The 20,030-nt window shown below is 42.8% G+C and overlaps 1 protein-coding gene across 1 annotated transcript in view; it reads left to right on the forward strand.

The window, feature by feature from the left end:
- Window positions 1-20,030, forward strand: part of dlgap2a (discs, large (Drosophila) homolog-associated protein 2a) — a 146,281-nt gene that overhangs the window by 98,798 nt on the left and 27,453 nt on the right. Inside the window, exons 5-6 of the mRNA XM_008276886.1 lie at window positions 2,242-2,392; window positions 3,377-3,593. Of these exons, the coding sequence (XP_008275108.1) occupies window positions 2,242-2,392; window positions 3,377-3,593 (368 nt within the window). The remainder of the gene's footprint in view (window positions 1-2,241; window positions 2,393-3,376; window positions 3,594-20,030) is intronic.

The following is a 20,030-nucleotide window of genomic DNA, read 5'->3' on the forward strand; positions in this document are numbered from 1 at the left end:
TCCTAAACTGGAATTTTTGTGATGTGCTAATGCTTCTTGCAGAATCTTTTATCCATGCCTCAGATTTTGTCCTTGTTCTTTTTATGTACTGGTCAATCGCGTCCCTATTTTTGAACCTTTATCCTCAGAAATCAGGACACTGCTAAAACTGGACTTTGTTTAAGCGCTGAAAGAGTATTTTCACCGGCAGCATGAAAGGCAGGAAGTGTGAGATTCCCATCATCCCGTGCCTTGATATTGGCAGACAATGGAAGTGCATTAGCACCAATCACAAACATTAGAGGAAATTTGCTGTGGCATGATTTGATAAAGGGCCAACGCATCCTCAAAACAGCCTCCCCTCGCTCAATAACAGACATCTCTGCGGACAGGGCTGGGTGAAGTAATACACATTTTAAGCCTTAGCCAGTGCTCTTCTATCTGATCTTGTCGGGCTAAAAGCTTCGCATTGCTCGGGGAGGGACAGAAGGTTTTTTTTTTGTTTGTTTGGGTTTTTTTTAATCCTCATTTGGCTCAATTAACCAAATCTAATTAGCCACACAGGGAAAGAGCGTGTGTTTTATGATGTAGCGTAATTGTTGTGTGCAACGTTTTTATCATCAAACGCTTTGTTCTGTTGTTTTGGTCATCGGCGGTGGACATCGTATGCACACCTACCGTGTTGCACAACTCATAACACACTCCTCATTATGTCACTTATGTGTGTGTGTGTGTGTTTCATTTAGAAAACATTACCTCGAGCGGGCAATCCTGTCTGCCAGTTAAATCTAATTGTAACATTCTCCCACTTTTATCATCCCCACACAGAGGCCATGTCGGTCATGTCGTATCACCCTAATGTTTGCAGCACTTTGGTGAAGTCGCCCAAGCAAACATTCAGCGCACCACAGACTCCATACAGAGCCAGTTCCATTGGACTTGTGCCCAGTGACGTCACTTCCATCCAACTCCCACTTGTGGGACCCAGTAACTCTGTTTTCTTCTCTACCCACAGCTCTTACCGCCTGGATAAAATCAACAGTGACATGCGTAACTACATCACCAATTTTGCTGCAGACTTAAGGTGAATACAGGCTCAGCGCCTCCCCCCTTACCTCTCTGTTGCTGCCATGTTGCAGTGGTCAGATGTCGGAGCCAGCTGGCTCGCTGCCCTGCTGACATACTCAATATGGACGCCTCACAGAGCAAACACTCAAGACCAGTCAATGAGAGGTCACCTGGGGCAATCTGCTCATACCGCCCGAGCATAAGGCACCGTTAAACACAATATAGATATGATCTGACTCACCGCTACACATCAGCATGGCAGTAAATGATTTTCTTGTATTAAAAATGATGTGAGAGATTAATCACATTAATTGTGAGATAGCTCTTCTTCCCACTTACAGCTTCTTCTTCTTTTTTTTTCCTCCACTTTAACCGCTTCACTTTTAATCTCTGGATGTTTCTGCTCTAGGATGTCTTTGGATGTTTAGAAGGTTGATATTACTTTGCAAATACACAGGGCCTCGCTACGGCGTCACAAGATGGATTGGGGGGGACTTTTAATCACGCTGGCATTTTCTTGCTGCCAAACACCAGCGTTTATCTCTATAAAAAGCCCAGAAACTGCTTACTCATCCCTGCCTGCCATTAGAAATAGATCTGGCCGAGGAGAACCCAGCCTCGCTTTGCTATTCCTAAAGTGACTCACATAGTATTCTTCAGTTTACTTAAAGCGCATCTCTTCCTCCTGCGACGTTCTGTTCACCTTCTCTCCTAACCAGGCTTGAGTTTCCGAGCGTCTCTCTGGCCCTGCTGGGGTAGCACATTTAATTGACCTGGCTGACACCGGGGTGCTCGCCGAAGTGCTTGCTCACTAACTAGCTCCTGATTTGCATTTCCCTCATTTCCAAGCATTGATTGGATGCTTCAGCACAACAGAAATCGAACTGCCTTTTTAAGGACAGCGATGAGCGCATCAGTGTAGCGGGTGGGAGAGAAACAGAAAAAGCGAGAGAGAGCCTCTCCTCTTGAGAGACACACTGTCATAACCGGTCTCCCTCTCAAGTTCAGGTCGCCCAGAGGAAGCCCGCTGGCCTTAATAGCGCCTAATTGTTTTTGTCATCATGCTACACCTGTAGTCACTAGTCAAACTGCTTGTTTATCAGTTAAATTATATTTAATTGGCTTGTTTAAGAAGCCGTGGCCACAGCTGTCATCCCACTCCCTGTCTGTTTGTCTTTTTCTCTCTCTGTTCAGTCAGAGCTACCACTTGCAAGCCACCAGGGACATGCACCCAAGCATTGCCCTGGATCCCTCTGCCAACTACAACTCGCCCAAGTTTCGCTCCAGGAACCAGAGCTATATGCGGGCCGTCAGCACCCTCAGTCAGGCTAGCTGTGTTAGCCAAGTGAGCCAGGTGAGTGTTTGGGAAAGATTTTTAAATCCCGACTTGTGCTTCACACTTCATGCTGGGAACCACTGAGGGACCTGGAGGAGTTTGTCGAGAATTTAATAGAATAGTTTCACATTGTTCTTTATTTAAAACAACAGTGAAAGAGCCTGATTGTCCTCATTTCATAATCACTGCAACCCTTTATTTAGATATTGTATTTGAACAACCCAGACATCCTTTTGTCCGACTTTATTTTAGCTCCACTCACTTTATATGACAGATTATTTGTTTATCAGGACGAATTAAAAGGACTCCAACAGGGGTTGTTGAGATATTCATCTCCTTCTTGAAAGAGGTGTATTGATTTGTTTGGACTCTTAAAAGCTCAACTAAACTCCTGCTAATTCCAAATCCCAATAGGACAAGATGTTTATCTCTGATTCTTGATATTGCCAAATGGGAGCAGAGAAATAACTGTCGAACCGTTTCTACTCATCAAAGAACCATTTTTAACAAGTCAGTATCAAAGACATTACCAGATATGGCCGACACATCAGAAACAGGAATAGCTCTTATTAACATCAGTGAATTCTTTTGCAGCGTTTTCTGACAGAGTGTGACCTTGACTTTAAGAAAATGACCACGACGTTGCAGAGAGCAAGAAGTGCTGCAGTAAAAATCAGAGCTCACAGGTTATCAGCTGGAGTGGAAACAATTTCCAGGCAACACTCAAATACAAAAATAGGTTTTGTGACATTATAAAAAAAAAAAAAAAAACAGCTTTCATTGATCTCTCCACTGTGTTATGGCTATTAAAACATGTTCACTCCATTTTCTTTCAACAGCACGACTTGTTTTTATCGTAAGTGAAAGTGACAGACGGAGATACAATGTCAGGCTTTTATAAAACAATCAATTAATTTTACCAGAAAAATAAATAACCCCGCCGGATCAAGAGCGGAGGTAAGCACCGCTCACGGCTTTTTTTGTTTCTCGCAGGTGAGTGAAACCGAAATAAATGGCCAGTTCGAGTCTGTGTGCGAGTCGGTGTTCAGCGAGGTGGAATCTCAGGCCATGGAGGCTCTGGACCTGCCCGGCTGCTTCAGAACCCGGAGCCACAGCTACCTGCGAGCCATCCAGGCCGGCTACTCCCAAGACGATGACTGCATCCCCCCCATGGCCTCGACTGTCACCTCCACCATCAGGTCCACCACAGGTAAGAACAATTAGACAAAAATAATAATAATAAATTCGCTCAATACAATGTGTGACATCCTGGATGTTGGTATCGACAACCTGACGCCAAACGCTTACATTTGCCATTGATGTGCGGTATAATATAGAACAGTTAGTGCAAACTGGTTGTCCTGTCAAACAGCTTCGTATCTTTGCATGAATCACTCTTGTATGTTTCCTTTTTTTTTTTTTATGGAGGTATGATTACCGTAGTTACCACTTGTGAGCTGTGCCAGTTCATCCTACTGTATTTTGGATACAGTGCTTCATCTGCTCATCCACTGGATGCATCAGAGAGTAAAGCTATGAACCCTATTGAAAATCTCAAACGGAAATTGTCTGAAATAAAAGTCAGGTCAGAAAATAAGGACACAACTTGTTTTTTTCTCCACTGCATTTTGGAAATCTGACTTTCTTTGTGGTGGCACATGGTGACAGCAAGCATACAGCTTTGCTTTACTTTACTACACTTTACCTGTAAACCCGGTTTTGCACTGCGCTGCAAACGCTTAAATGTCACGGCAATGAAATTTCTTCACTCAAAGATTGTTTACTTCACACAAATTATTTTGTCTCATCCCAAAGCTCATGTTTGCACACAATAAGATCCTATTACAGAGCTGCACACTGCTGCGTCTAGACCCAGATAATGAAAAGCCGACAATGACTCCACTGGTAACTGAACTGTCATATGTGCCACATATGCAAACTTGTTACAATAAATCCAAACCAACTCAGCTGACACGTGCATTTATTTCTGATACTGAGCCTTGATTATAAATTGTAAGCTGCTGGTGGTTTCAACATTTCCCGTGATCGCTGGACTCACAGAGGAAGGATACGTCTTTGTACCGATGAAGAATGTGGGAAGAAAAGAAGAAAAAGTGCCCGGACAAGAAGTCTTGAGTGGATTCCGTCTCCTCCCGCAGTAGATTTACGAGCCAACAATATCAGTTGAAGTAAAAATAGGGAGAGTTAGAGGTGTGGACATCTGGAGATGTGCTTATGATCAATTCTTCATACCCATAAATGTTTGCTTACACTGCTTTCTCAGTAAACTCAGATAGCTTTGCATTCTTATGATGCAGAGTTTGGTGTGTGATGATTTTGCCACTATTCTGGACATGGGGCAATTAGAGGTTCAATTGTATCGGTCAAACTGGACCTCACATTTTCAATAGGGTTCATACTGTACTTCCTGATTGATGAGAAAAGGTTTGGAAGCTTTGCTCATCTTTGCCTCTTTTCACTGCACAAAGTTCACATTTCCTTACCTCAGCTGAAAGCAGACGAGCATGCAAGGATTGTTCTAACACCTCATTTAATAGAAATATTGTCCATTCTCTGTGATGTGTTCTGGGAGCTAGGAGATTCAGCTTTGTGCATTGAAAAGATGTTAAGAATGCATGCTACAAATTTAGGATGAGAAGGCAGTGTAAACTATTAACGCAAATGAGTCAAAATGGGAGTGCTTTCTCAATGTTAGACAGGCTTTCTATACTTTATTGTAAAATGATATCACAGAGCTTTAAGTTTTAGCATAAAAAAACATTCTTAATATGCATCTACGGTATAGTGATGTGCAAATTGGGATAATAATCATTAAGGTCAGCATTTAACTGCTGTACATTTCAGCTGTTATCTTATTTTGACTCATGGCATTCAGTGCATGACTTGATGTTACTGCTTTGTGGCAATAAAAAGCACATTGTCTCCAGCTGCTCACACCTGTGGCTATATTACAGATACATATTTACATTTGTCTTCCAGACAGAAATTATGTGCAGGAAGACTCTTGTTTACCCGACCAGACCAGTATTCATGAGGATTTGGCAGACACGACCCCTTTGACTCATGATGATCTAGGCTGCCCCATCAGGAGAGACAGGCTTTACCGCCAAGATAGCATGGGGGCTACAGCCAAACCTCTGTCTGGACCGCCTGTTTCTCCAAGCCTCTTCAGATCTCCCAGATCTAGTGCCCCAGAACGGCCGTCGCCAAAAGCCATCCAGGCTAGTATCAAAGAGTCAGCGACCTTGGCTGCTGCTATCAGCATGCAGTGGAAGGAGGAGGTCTCGGCCATGCGGCGAGAGTTAGCTGAACTCAGGAGGGACCTGTGTAAAGAACTTCGTGCTTTCAACAGTAATTTCAACACTTTCACACAGCATTACAACACGTGGTCTCCCCAAGGTACCAACATGGGAGCTGGAGCTGGGGCAGGCTTGGGCGGAGGGGTTGGGACTGGCACAGGGACAGGGACAAGGGCAGGGGCAGGGGCAGGGGCAGGAGCAGGAGCAGAGCTAGGGGCAGGGCTCGGGGCAGGGCTAGGGGCAGAGCTCGGGGCAGGACTAGGAGCAGGGCTAGGGGCAGATCTCGGGGCAGGACTAGGAGCAAGTCTAGGGGCAGAGCTCGGGGCAGGACTAGGGGCAAGTCTAGGGGCAGAGCTCGGGGCAGGACTAGGGGCAAGTCTAGGGGCAGAGCTCGGGGCAGGACTAGGGGCAAGTCTAGGGGCAGGACTAGGGGCAGGACTATTTGGAACTGCAGACAGAAGCACTGGGGGAGCTAGAGAGAAGAAACCCCAGGTGTCTAAAGTGTCTGTGGGGACCCAGGCCAGAAGCAAGGTTTTGGTCAGGCAAAGCACTGCAGATGCAGCTGTGAACTGTCCAGAAGAAAAGGATGAAAACAAACTGACACGCAAAAGTCTGCCAAAACAGCTCTCAATGGACCCGAGCATTCTTGCCTGCCCACAGTCGATGTATGTGGAGAGTGCTATACCACTTACTTTGGATCCAATACTTCCTGGCTCTGTTCGAGCAGTCCAACCAGGGACATTTGACTTGACTGCTCTGCCCTACACAGCTCAACCAGAACCAGAGCTAAAACCAGAGCCAAAAACAGAGTCAGTATCAGAGCCAAAACCAGAATCTGTGCCAGACCCAGAACCAAAACGAGTACCAGAGCAAGACCCAGAGCTGCCAGACCCTGCAATTGTGAGTTCATCTGCCACAGTGACGAATGAGGCAGTCACCACTCATGATTCACTGCCACTTTCATCACAAACCGCTCTTAAAAGTTCCCAGGATTCAACGACAGCAAAAGAAGAAGAAATACTAATTGCTCCACAGCTAATAAATGTAAGCTCGGCTAATGAGCCCCATTCACATGCTGAACCATGTCAATCTGATAACGTGAAATCCACAGATTCAGAACAAATTGAAAGAGATAAGATACAGCTGCCATACCCAGTCCCCGTCGTTACTGTGTCTCCACCAGAGGAACATGATCATGACATTATGTCGGATTCAGAGTCTCCAGATCCTGTAACTGCGGAAAAACCAGATCCAGTCTCTCAAGACCCTACGACTGTATCTTTACCACATTCAGGTGTAGACACAGATCCGTCCGACACAACAGAAGTGGATCCAGAACCATCAAACTTACCCACAGTGTCTTCACCCAACCCCATTACTCAAGCCCCGATCTCAGCCTGTGATTCACCCACACTTGATCTTGATCCATGTAATTTAGAGACTGACATCACATGTCCATCTATTGTGGTGTCAGAGTACTTTGACTTGGATTCTCCTATAAGTCCAACTGACAGCGACACAAATCCAGAGCCCATTATCACCCTCCCTGATGATCCTTCTGATCTTCCCCCAGAGCCAAATACATCTGTCTCAACCTTTGCTTCCAGCTCAGTAGAAACTCAACCAAACATTGAACCAGATTCCCAAGACTCAGAGTGGCCACCCCTTCCAGAACCACTGGATACTACGCCTATATATCATGCCGATCTGGTACACTTTGATTTAGTCATGCTAACTTCCCTAGATCAAGATGACCTAGACTCAGTGTTCATGGACCCGGAACCAGAGCCTTTTGATCTGAGTGTTGACTCTTCATCTAATGCTGAGGATTTAGACCCACCCATGTACCAATCAGACTGCCAAATTTCACCCACTGTTGACCCTGCCATGACTTCCCCTTTGGATCCTTCACAATCAACAGAGGTGGCTTGTTTGGATCCAGCTATGGAGTATCGCTTATCTCACATGCCTCAGGATGTAGCCTCAGAAATACATGAAGTTCTATTGCCACAGGTGACTGTCACAATATCCCCTCCTAGTTCAGTATCTCCTGATACATCACTGGAAATAGACTTTGGACCCACAAGTCCATCCCCAGATCCAGATCTACCTGGTACAGCTCCATCATCACCAGATCTCCAGGACGTAGCCTCAGTGGATGTGGCGCTCACGGAGTCAGACGATGTGATAGAAGAAACACTGGAGTGTATGTCTGTATCCCAGGAGACTGTGGGCCTTGCAGAAGAGGGGACCTTAAGTAGTCCAGAAAGATCCTCAAGCGAGGAGGCCTTCCTGTGGTACAGGTGGCAGAAGAGGGTCCAGAGACGAGACTCTGTGCGCAGGAGTGCCAGTGTGGAACTGTGGAGCGGTAGATACGACTACAACAGTGCAGAAATCACATATGTGTCTCTCACTCTGTGAGCTCATACCTCATTCTCAGCAGACAAAATGTAGCTCAAAGTATATTTATAGATCCCGGTGCGTAGCTGCCAGTGCACTGTAGAGCAACATACAGCTATAAATGTCATGTGTTCATTGGCATTCAAGCACGGACTTCTGTCTACACAAACCTGCAGTGATATTCCACAAAAAAAAAAAGACTGCATTGGTAGCAGCAAACCCATCCTTCATGGACTGCAAGATACTGCAAGAATGTAATAAACCTACTGCGGTGACAAATGTACTGAACAGTAATACTTCAAAAACATTTAATGAAAGCAGTATGAACTTCTCTGAAGCAACTGTCAAAACTGATGTGAATTATCTTCCAGGACAGAACTCCGTAATTCAGCGCACCGTGTAAATCACTGGATACACGAGTAATGAATGTTCTTGTTCCGTCATTACATCAAAAAATGTTTTACACATCTATTTTAAGAGACTCTTTCAGGAGCTCTGGTACAGACTGTGGACAAGACGGTCTAACGTGAACAAGGTCTCGACAATCCTTGCAATGACGACGGAAACTTTTCCTTTTTCTTGACTTATTTTGAACTTTCTGTGTATTATCACTCTGAAGCGGAGTGAAGTAAATATTGGCAGTTATCATATAACTATAAAGACATACTGTTTACTATGTGAGCTGATGGACGGACAGTTAAGAAGAAGAAGAAAAAAAAAGACGTGATGCTGTGGAATGATTTTTTTGCACAAACTCAGATGGAGCTGGAATACTGTACTGTTACAGTTGTATGCAAACGTTTGGGCGATTTATGTGTTTTGTTGACATTTTTGTGTGAAAAGAAGTGAATTCAGACATTGTAGCAAATGAGCATTTCTTTAAATATACATGCACTTTTACTTTATGTTTCATTAACATAAAAAAAAAAACTGTAAAGGTGAGCTGTGCAAAAGTTTGGGCACCCATTTAATTGTACAGACTCCTTAGCCCTCTTTAAGACAGATCAATTAGGAAAAGATATGCAGCGTGCCCACACTTTTGCATACAACTGTAATTTATCAGAAAAATAACTCTCATCATTTGCACTCACTCAGATATAAATACAACAGTTACAGTATGTAGCGTCTTTGTAGACACAACCTCATGTTACCTACATGCACATACACTCTGCAGTCAAACATAAATATATTTGCTGGACTGTAAGTATAGATGCATTTATTTAAAAAAGAAAAAACACTATAAATCATTACACTTGTCTGATAATCTGACTATACAAAAAAACAGGCTTTGTTGAGAGGTGATATTGCATTTTCTACTGTAAGATATCATCTTAACGCTCAGGAAACAAAGACTGAGAATGTAATACCAATGGGACAGAAGTGTAATGACATGTTGAATTGTGTTCCTTCCTGAAAAGAGGTGTGTGTCATTGCTATTTTTTTTTTAATATGTGTACGACACTGAATGATGAAGATAATGTTGTAATGGTGCATGACAGATGGCCTCGATATTTTGTGCATTTCATATACAGTGCCTCACTGTCCGTATTTGGTTCTATTCATAGTTTCGTTTTGATATTCGGTGCAAATGAAAAGAGCCTACACACCACCGCCGACGACGACGACGCAGAATTCTGTTACCAGCAATGAACAGCTAAAAAGCCAGGCAAATTACAAGATATATCTGTGCTATCTGTCCAATTAACGGGCTCTATATGGAATCGCCCACTGAAGTCTGTGCTCTAATAAAGTGCAGTGGAACAAAAAGAATCTTTCAGCAGAACATCAGTAAGCTGCCAGAAAAAAGATTTGCCTGTGTGTTGTTTTGAATTGAATATGTGCGGAGCACTTTGTGAAAGTTTGCTAAATTGGCTTAATCTGAAAGGTTTTCAAAGGGGAGGGAAGTTAAGTTATTGCTGTGTTCATTTTGTCCATTTCACCATCATGAAGTGCACCACCCTCTTCCTCTGTGGGCCTCCCCCATGTTTAACCTCTCTATTGCAAAGACATTATCTAACAGTAGCACCTTATGGCATTAGACAGTTTCATTACATACAATCAGTAAATAAAACACTTCAGGATTCAGTCATGCGATGAAAGATAATGGCGTATTTCTACTATGAGCTTTGGATTTTTTTTTTTAAATGTGCAGAGCTAAATATAGATTTTGCCAAGAAAACAGGGTTAACCTGTGTGTGTCGTAACACAGCATTTACTGTTACAGTGTTACAACACAAATAAGCCAGTGGCCTAAATGGAAAGCAGAACAAGTGATCTGCACGACTGTAATTTACATATTTGTTTGGACTGCTTGCTTCTTTAAACGTCCATGTTTCCTCACCAAGAGTCGGGTTAGTTTAAAAGCAAACATCCATCCATTATCCATCCATCTATCCATCATCTATACACCGCTTAGTCCTCACTATGGGGGGCTGGAGTCTATCCCAGGTGCCTCAGGGTGAAGGCAGGGGACACCCTGGACAGGTCACCAGTCTATCACAGGGCTACACTTAGAGACAGACAACCAAGCACACTCACATTCACACCTACGGACAATTTAGAATCACCAATTAACCTCAGCATGTTTTTGGACTGTGTGGGAGGAAGCCGGAGAACCCGGAGAGAACCCACGCTGCACGGGGAGAACATGGAGACTCCACGCAGAAAGATCCTGGGTGTCCTCACCAGGACGTGAACCAGCGACCTTTTTGCTGCGAGGCACCGGTGCTAACCACCGATCCACCTTGCAGCCCCTAAAAGCAAACATTTTGAGTTATAAAAAAAAGACAAATATCTTCATTTTTATTTCACACATCACAAGCCCTGTACACATACCCATATACCCAATTTCACCTTGGGGATCAATGAAGTACTCAGATTTATTCATTAAATAGAGCAGTTACATATATATATATATATACCCTCAGTTTCTTTACGAGTTCTTTTTCTATAGTTTAAAATGAACTCTGACAAACAGAAAAGGTCACAGTGTCCTAGATAATTCACAAAGAAAAGATTGTACATCAGAAAATGATGTTCAGAGTTCCGTCTCAGCTGAGAAGTAGCTTAAGTACTGTAAAGCCAGTGTTACACTTCCCGCCTCCGCAAAGGGTCTGCATGACATAAATCTTGTCATCTCCTCTGAATCTGCAGACATCCACGCAGTAGTGTGCATGCAGGGAATAAGTAGAAACAACCTGCTGCACTTGTACGAAACAAAGTCCTTCCAGCTGACTAGTAAGTAGTATAACAACAGCTAAGCATTCGTTCCCCCACAAGGGAGTATAATTCACATTTTGGGAGTGAAGTGAGTCTTGAAGTAAGAACAATTTACTTTTACACTTCTGAAATTACCCAAAGAATCTTAATAAACAATGACAGAGCCTAAAAGGTGAAGCCAAAGTAGAAGTGCCTTAAACCTGCATTCTTTCTAACAACCAGCAGGGGGCGACATCTCTGGTTACTGAAAGAGGTCCTATTGTATAGAAGTCTATGAGAGAATGGCCCTATTTGTCCCTTGCTTTTTAACCCGAGTAAACATTTTCCTCATGAGTTTATTGTCTAATATAGTAGTTTCTAGATTTTTTGAGTACAGCATGATGTTCGTCCCATTCAGATGATACAGCAGGGTATGTTTTAGGGCGGGTCTACATTGTGGTTGACATGTCACAACCATATCATTGTTGTTTCCGTCCTGTTGGCTCTCCGTCAGATCCATTGCATTTCATCCAGTTTCAAAAAAATCAAGATGGCCTTGAGGAAATGTCAAACTCGATGCTTCATAATGGTAGTCCATAAACCAGTGGGCGACATCACGGTCGCTAAGTCGGTATAAAATCAGTGACTCAAAGAAACGAAGCATGCTTTAGTCACCATCCACACCACGCTGCCAACACCCTGTGATGCATGGTCGTACACACAGCTCCGATCACATCACCGACAAATCTGCAGTAACAGTGATTGTTGTAATGTCCTTATGTAATTTATTTTCTTTTTCTCATCGAGTTGTGAAATGAAAAATCAGCATTTTCAGGTCAGTGGTGAAACCATATTCAAATCAGGGTAACGAACCCATATCAGATGATGCATGTGAGCCATTTCACACGAACCCTAACTACAGGTCAGTGCATCTGTCCGAAAGATGCGTTATTATTATGAAAATTAAAACATGAAAAAAAGTAGCTGCAAGCAGTGCAGGGGAATAAACGTGTTCCATGTAGATGTTGAGTACTTCTGTATTGTGTGCTATGTGTGCCAAACCTGCCTCGGTCACCATCCGATCAAGGTATTCATCTGAAACACAGTGACTTACATGGTGATGTGCCACTCTCATGAAGGCAACAGTGTTATTTATTTTCTTTCTTTTTGTGATATTGCCAAAAACAAAATACATAGATCCCACTGTGCAAGATGATCCTCAGAGGTCGCTGTATCTTTCTGGGTCCAACATGAGTCTCTGTCTTTTGTAATGTTGATAGATTGTACTGTGTGTTGGGGGCAAATATGCCCACTCTTCTGAATATCCCCCCACTCCCTTGTTTTCAGGGATCCAGTTCTGCCTCCCTTCCACCTGCAGCATTGATTGGACTCCCCAGCAAACCCCAGGTAAACCTCCCACCTGGGCCACTGAGTGAGATGTTGCTGAGACGCGAGCTGTGTGGTTGCAAGTTGGCGTTCCAAACATGTAGCTAAAGTAGAAAGAGAAAAAAGTCTTTGTCTGGAGATTCAACTTGAATAAGATCACATATTAAGAGCGAGCGTAGACTTGATGAAAGGTCACTATATGAATAATGAACTACAAATTACCAACAAGCAGCGGGTTTAATGATCCATTCACACTAAGCAGATCAATATCCTCGCAACAATACAATTTGACCAGTGTTGCTTCCTTTTTTTGAGTTATCTGAGAACACTTTAGCATGATTTACACTTCTATAACCATGCATCATGTCGATACAGGCCACAATAAGTGGTCCGCTTACACAACGTATCGATTAAAGATGATGCTTCCGTGAAACAAAATCTAACATGTGATCAACTGCCATGTTATATAGCTTAGCTTGCTAATAATGCTAATGGAAGAGCCAATGTTCTGCCAATGTAGCCGTATGCCTTTTTCTCATTTTCATAACTCTACCAGTGTAGCATCAGTCAATCCACACGTTCCTTAATTTCTGCAAAAGTACCTCCAGTTCGACATTTGTTTGTCTTGTCGGTCACTGTTGTTGGAACTCTACGAAGAAACTCAACACCTTAGCATAGAAACCCCACCGCTAGCTGGTGTTTACCAGCTTGCATCGACCACATCCTTCGGCCCTTTGTAGATTCAATGCAGGCGTATAAATCAAGCCTCACCGTGCTCATTCATGAACCACTTGTACCTGTAGACTGACTAGAGGAGGCAGTTACTCCACTACACCTGCACTACGCCGCCGTCCTAAACCGCCCCGCTTTCTTTGATTGAGAGAGGCCGTAGTAGCGACAGGCCTAATTGTTGAGAGTGCTTTTTCCCGCCGTCGCTTGACATATTTACGATTTGCGTCGCTTTCTAAAAAACCTGCTTTCCAACATCCCTCCACTCTGAAGCCGGCACAGTCACACATGCGCCCACCCGCCTGCCGAATGTTTCTATTGTTAGCTTGCATTGGGTATTCTAGAGATCTATCTATCTCGCTGACAAGAAGTCGATTTGTTTTCATGAAGGGTGAGGTTAAGAACACATCGACATGCATCCAGCGAGTGACATGCAGATGCTTTCTCAGAGTGCCGCGAGCAGCTAAAGCGAGGAGTCTTCATTACCGACTGCAGCAGCCATTATTTAAACACTGACTTGGCAGTGTGACTTTCATGAACAATAGAACGAGATGTGAGACATTAAAGGCAAGCGGAGGAATGCCCTTGATCCACGGATCAAGAGGAACCGGCCATGAAGTGACTATATTTACTGTCACGGAGGTGTTTTATATGTTGCCAACAGTGTTTTTTGCTCCCAGTGATCCATCACAATGCTCAGGACACTTTCCCAAAACCATCCAGGAATAGTTAAGTTTGAGTGATGTCTTACCCACTCTACTTTTTTTTCTTGTTGTTATCTGTTCTTGGCTATTTTTAATGTTCATTTCTTTATTGTTTCTGTCTGCAATGCTCATGATAGTGCCAATAATGGAGTCCACCATCCATCTTTCTCTCCCTCCCTCCAGATCATTTACATATCCTTAAAAGCCTGCTGCAAAACAAACTGCTGCATTTCCCTCGCAGTGATAAATCCAATCGGGGAGAAAGACTCTTAACGACGTGTCACTCAACTCCCCCCCCAAACCCCACGCCCATGTTAGCATACAAGCCAGTCCTGATAGATAGAGAGGTCCTAACAGAGATGGAGTGGTTGAATCACCGCCTTTGTGTCTCACGTTAATCAGCCCGGCTGGCACAGTGCTGGTTGTTGTTTGTGAGTGTGTGCATTCTAGAGAGAGAGAGAGAGAGATTAAATGGTATTCACACTGAATATATTCAGCTGCCTTTGAAGATACCTCTATCGATGACATACCTCCTGTAAACTGTACACGCCGCGCTGTCTGCTCAAACTCCATCAGCATTCCAGGACATTGTTTTGTTTGTCTTTCCCTGCCGTGGACGTGCTCAGCACATTGACAGTTATTTAGATGCTGAATGCCTTCATATCGAACCCAATTTTTTTTTTATTCTTGCATGCTGTTGGTTCCTAGAGAGACCCAGAAACCAAAACAACTCTTGTTTGTTAGAGCAGTACCCCATTCTAGGTTTGCTGCGTTATTTGGCTAAACAAGTTTATTTAGACGTACACCTTGCACATTCCAGTAAAAAACATATTACATATATGTACCATTTAAGCACATTATTCCATCCCTGTCTCCAACATATATCAGCCAACCAATTATATATGAGTTTGGGCAGGACTCATCTCCCTGGTAACCCTGAAAATGGAGGGAAAACTTCAAACATCTTGTGAATGTGTGTATTTTAACCCAAACTGTGCTATTTTCCTAAACCTAACCAACTCATTTTGTTACCTAAACGTATCCAAGCTTCTAACATGTAGTTATTGTTGTTGAAGTGTCAAAAAGTGATATTTTCTAACCAAACAAAGTGATAACTGAAGGTAAATGACTTAAATCTGAGTTCAGGTTCAAGAGTGAATGAAGATGCAGTTTAGTTTTATAAGAACATAACCATTTGGAGACAGAGTTGAATTTTAACCAGTGAACTTTTTTAGTTCCGTCCTATTTTGAAGACCAAAAATGTCAGAATTTATACTCCTCCAAGCGTTTGATTGTGGGTAGTGACCAAATCAGAGCCTGGATGTTACCAAACCCAACGCTTTCCCACATCAGTGATAGTAAACGTGAGCACAAGTAAAGAATAGTCACATCTCTGATTTGACTGACATATTTGTTTGATTATTGGTTGATTATTTCCTGTAATTCATTCCTAAAATCAGTCAGTCCTTTACTTAACATGTTGTTTTACCTTCTGAATTAATCTTGCTAACCAGAATCTTCAGTGCTATGCTTGTTTCGCTATTGGTTCTTCATGAATAGTTCCCTCACACATTTCCATCCCTCGTCATTAGTCATGTGGGCACCTCTTGCACTGAGACCGCCGCTTTGAGAACTGCTGATATAAACTCAAATTAAGTCTTAAAACTTGTTTATAACATGGGTCCCCTGTACAAGTAGCCCAACGCAGCACCAAAATGTATAATAGCTGCATTGGTCTACAGTGAAAAACCCGTTATGTTCACAAAAAGGGCTGTAAAATTGGAAGATGCTATTCTTGTGGCAGGACTTGACACACTAGAAAAATAGAAAACAACCAGGCCTTTGTGGTCGGTGTTTGCATGGATTTCTTTTAACCCAAATTCTGATCTTTTACTTTATCCAACCAAGCAGTTTTGTAGTTTAAACTTGTCAAACTGTGACTGAAAACAATTGAAAACAGTGACAGAAAATGAACAGTGATTAAAAACACACACACAAAAAAAACAATGGCACCACATGGTTTTAGTGTTTATTAATACCACCACCGCCACACAGCCAACCCTTCAAACATGGTCTTTGTTGCTTTGTTTATATATGTTTAAAGAAAGAAACTCATGATTTACATGACGTGGATGCCAATTAATAAGAAAGAATCTGCAAAAAAATGGATCTCGCAATTTTACAGCTTTTATTGTGAATCTTTTGCTCTGTGAACCAACGTAGCCGTTGCTAATTTTGGTGCGACACTGCACTGACGAGCCTACAAGAGTAGGTATGAATGCAGGATCCATTTTAATTGATACTTGGTGCAAATTCATAATCACATTAATTAAACACAGCGAGCCTGGGGATTTGAGGCTGTTGAGGTTTTGCACCCTGGGGCGACTCGGCCTCGGTTGGCTGTTTCGCTGCTTGGCTGTTCTGCTAAACACAACGGCGCTGTTTAAAAATGCATGTAGTGTAATTGATAAATTTCTGTTAGCGGCCCACCCACCTCTCGCGGTTTCAGTCCGAGATTCTGCCTCATTTTCATATTTCACTCTTAATCATAGTGGATCACTGTGCTGGATGTTGTACGTGGCACGCTGCAGTGTCGAGGGCTTTGTTTGTGTCGAGCGAGCGGGCGAGCGAGCGAGTGAGTGTGCACTGGCTGCGTTCACTTCATCTAAATGCTGAGTAATACTGCCACAGCCAAGATGGGAGCAAGAATTATGACTCCCCTTTGCACGACTGGCTGGCTAATAATGGCTCTATTTTGGTCCTCCTGCTGAATCATGCCCCCTGAATGGGTCATCTCTTTCCTCCCTTGATCTCTCCGCACTCCCTGATTTATCCTCGCTCTCTATCATGCACACACACACACACACACACACACAAAAACCCTCCTCCCTTTCATCCTCTCCTTCTGTCTGCAAAGATTCACTCCCGTTCCCCCCCTCTTGCCACTACATCTTTATTTCTTCTCGCCCCGTCGTTCTCATTTTTCAGGTACGCGCCTCTTCATTAACGAGAAGTTCATTTTGTGAATGGACATCAGCGTGAGTCATTAAGTCCCCGGGAGCAGAACGCTCTTCATACACCAGACGTCTCTAGCTATTAATAAACACAACCAAAATATGGGTGAGAAAGAGCCCAGACGGTGTGGCAGGTTTGAGGTGAAGCCCTCGGCTTTATTCTTACCGTAAATGATGATCTGTCTAAAAAAAAAAAAAACAAAAGCTGTCAAATCTTTTTCCTTGTTTGAGCCAACAAAGTGTTTGTTCTGTCGTGTTGCTCAGGCCACAGTGTAAGTAGGTGAAAACGCTATAAATTCTACGTGAAGGGTGCAGCTCATTAGAACACAAAATAGATCAGATCTTGGTCTCACAAGGACTTTTGTAATTGCTCTGTGTGATGTAAGCATTTGTAAGGCAGCAGCAGAAACACAGAGTTCAGCTCAGTTTGCCTCTTCGTCAAGGAAAGCGATAACCCCCCAACTTAACCTGCAGCGTGACTCACTGGTCTTCCTCTTCGCCTTCTCTCTGTCTTGGCTCTGAGGCACCTGGCACACTCCAAGCTTTGATCAAAACACATGAAACACAGCTTGTGCTTCAGATGTTTCAGCCCGTTGCTACGCCGCGTGAGCTTTTCTCTCACAGCCTCGCTCGGAAATAAAGACACGCCGAAGCCTAGAAGGCGTTCATGACCCGTTCCTCAGTCCATCTCTCTGTGGATTAAGTCCATATTCTCATTTGCACTTGAAAGAAAGTAATCCTCCTTCTTTCTGTCATGAAATGGACAGAATAAGACGATGAGAGCTGTCAGCCCTTCTCCTGAGCAGGATCCTCCGCACATGAGTACTGTTGATTACTTCTCTGGTTTTCCACCATCATCCATGTCTGACGAGTGTCTCGTGTCACAAAGGCTTTAATGTTTCCTCTTGCTCTATCAACTTATTCTTTACTTTCAAAAAAAAAAAATACTCCTAACCTTTAAGTGGTGCCGATTTCCAACCCTTTTCTTCCTAATCTCAGCACTGAAAGTGAACAAAAGAGGAAAAGTTTCTGCAGTTAAGTGGAGGCGAAACACCGACGAAACACCAAAATTTGCCCTCAGTTACACTTCCACTGTTGCAAGACAAATGATGTAGCTGTCTAATGGCGCATCGTAATCTCTGTGATATATTAGCTCCATGCGTATGCTTAACGAGGTCCTTCAGTGGTAAAAGTAAGCTAATTAAGCAAACATATTTCTAGCTATTATAAAGGAAAACAACAAATGGGTAGAAACATATGGCGAGCGTGATGTTTCTGCCATATACTGTCATGTTGAGAAGAGTTTTTACATACACTCATTACAATATACTGGTTTCTTCATCTGCTTCACTGTTAGATTATATTACTGTAGGTGTGTTGCTTATCAATCAAAAACTGTTACCAGGAAAAATAATCAGTGACAGTTGAGGGGTTCACTGCCAAAGTGGGCCAAACCACAACCACTTTTTTTGATAAGTGTTTATGGTCTACTAGTTCATGGCAAAGTGGTCCAACCAACAGCCCACTAGTAATGCCACAATGCAACTTTGAAGTTTGGCCCATAATGGTTTGGGCATGAACATTTAGTGGCAAACTGGGCCAAGCCACTGGAATTGCTGAAGTTTATATTGCAGGTAGTTGCATGTGTTTGCGATTCAAGATGGCGGACGATGGCGACCTCAAGCCCCATGAAAACTCAACTCGTAGGTACGGTAAGGTCAAATAAAAGCTTAATTAACCACCACCAGGCATCTATTTTTACCCCGTGGTGCTCAAAGGTATCCCTACTTCCTTATGATGACCCATGTAAACTATTCAATGCTGTTCAGCAAGACAAACTTTGAATCAGTTTTTGTCTCAAAAAGTAGACAATGTGGTACGATCCGCTTGGGCACTCCACAAAAGGAAAGGCAAAATTAAAACTTAAATCATCAGAAAGTAGCTGTTTCTATCTCTGGAAAGGGTTGAATCATATTTGAATGCATATAGTGACTCCTCCAACAACCATGATGTTTTTTAGCGACACTAAATTTTGACCCCATTTTTCTCAAAAACTAGTAAATGTGGTTTGGCCCACTTTGGCCCCAACCCCCTCGGTTAGTTTAGAGAGCAGGACAAGTCCAGATGTATCAAATATTTTTCTTACTTTCTTTCTTTCCTCTCATCAATAAAAAGAGCATAACTTGTATAGCTAAGTGGACTCTGCCTGGTTGTTCTAGGAAATTATTTTAAATGTTATTTCAAAATTAAAATGTATATTTAATAAGGTTTATTAAGATAATACATATAATAAGCTGTATGTGGTTAAGGGGGAGATTAATAATGGAGTATATTGTTAATTTTATTTCTAACTTTTATAGAAATATTAGAGATTTCTAAACATAGTTAGAAACTTAAAAAGATTCACTTTTATTCCTTTACAGGAAATAGTCTGGATTTTAATTAAAAAAATCATAATATGCAATTTAAATTAGCATTGATAGTTTATTTATTTATTTGGCATGATGGGACAAATATTCCATTCTAACTTTTCAGCATGTTGTAGTTCAACTAGACTTCCTCTTGGTTCTGTTTTCAGGCTTTAGTGAAGTTATAATCCATGACAGGAAACCTGGGGCAGCAAAGTACTCGGTGGCTAGCACCATCGCCTCGCAGCTAGAAGATCCGCGGTTCGCGTCCCAGTTACGACACCTCTTTCTGCATGGAGTTTGCATGTTCTCTCCAGGTTCTCCGGCTTCCTCCCACAGTCCAAAAACATGCTGAGGTTAATTGGTGATTCTAAATTGTCCGTAGGTGTGAATGTGAGTGTGCTTGGCACGATGTGAGGGTTTGTCGCTGTTGGGAAACTCCTTTATTTCATTTGATCACATTCAGTATATATAATTATCTGTATGGT

The sequence above is a fragment of the Stegastes partitus genome, unplaced genomic scaffold (assembly GCF_000690725.1).
Source record: "Stegastes partitus isolate 25-593 unplaced genomic scaffold, Stegastes_partitus-1.0.2 Scaffold82, whole genome shotgun sequence".
In the NCBI taxonomy this organism is placed as follows: domain Eukaryota; kingdom Metazoa; phylum Chordata; class Actinopteri; family Pomacentridae; genus Stegastes; species Stegastes partitus.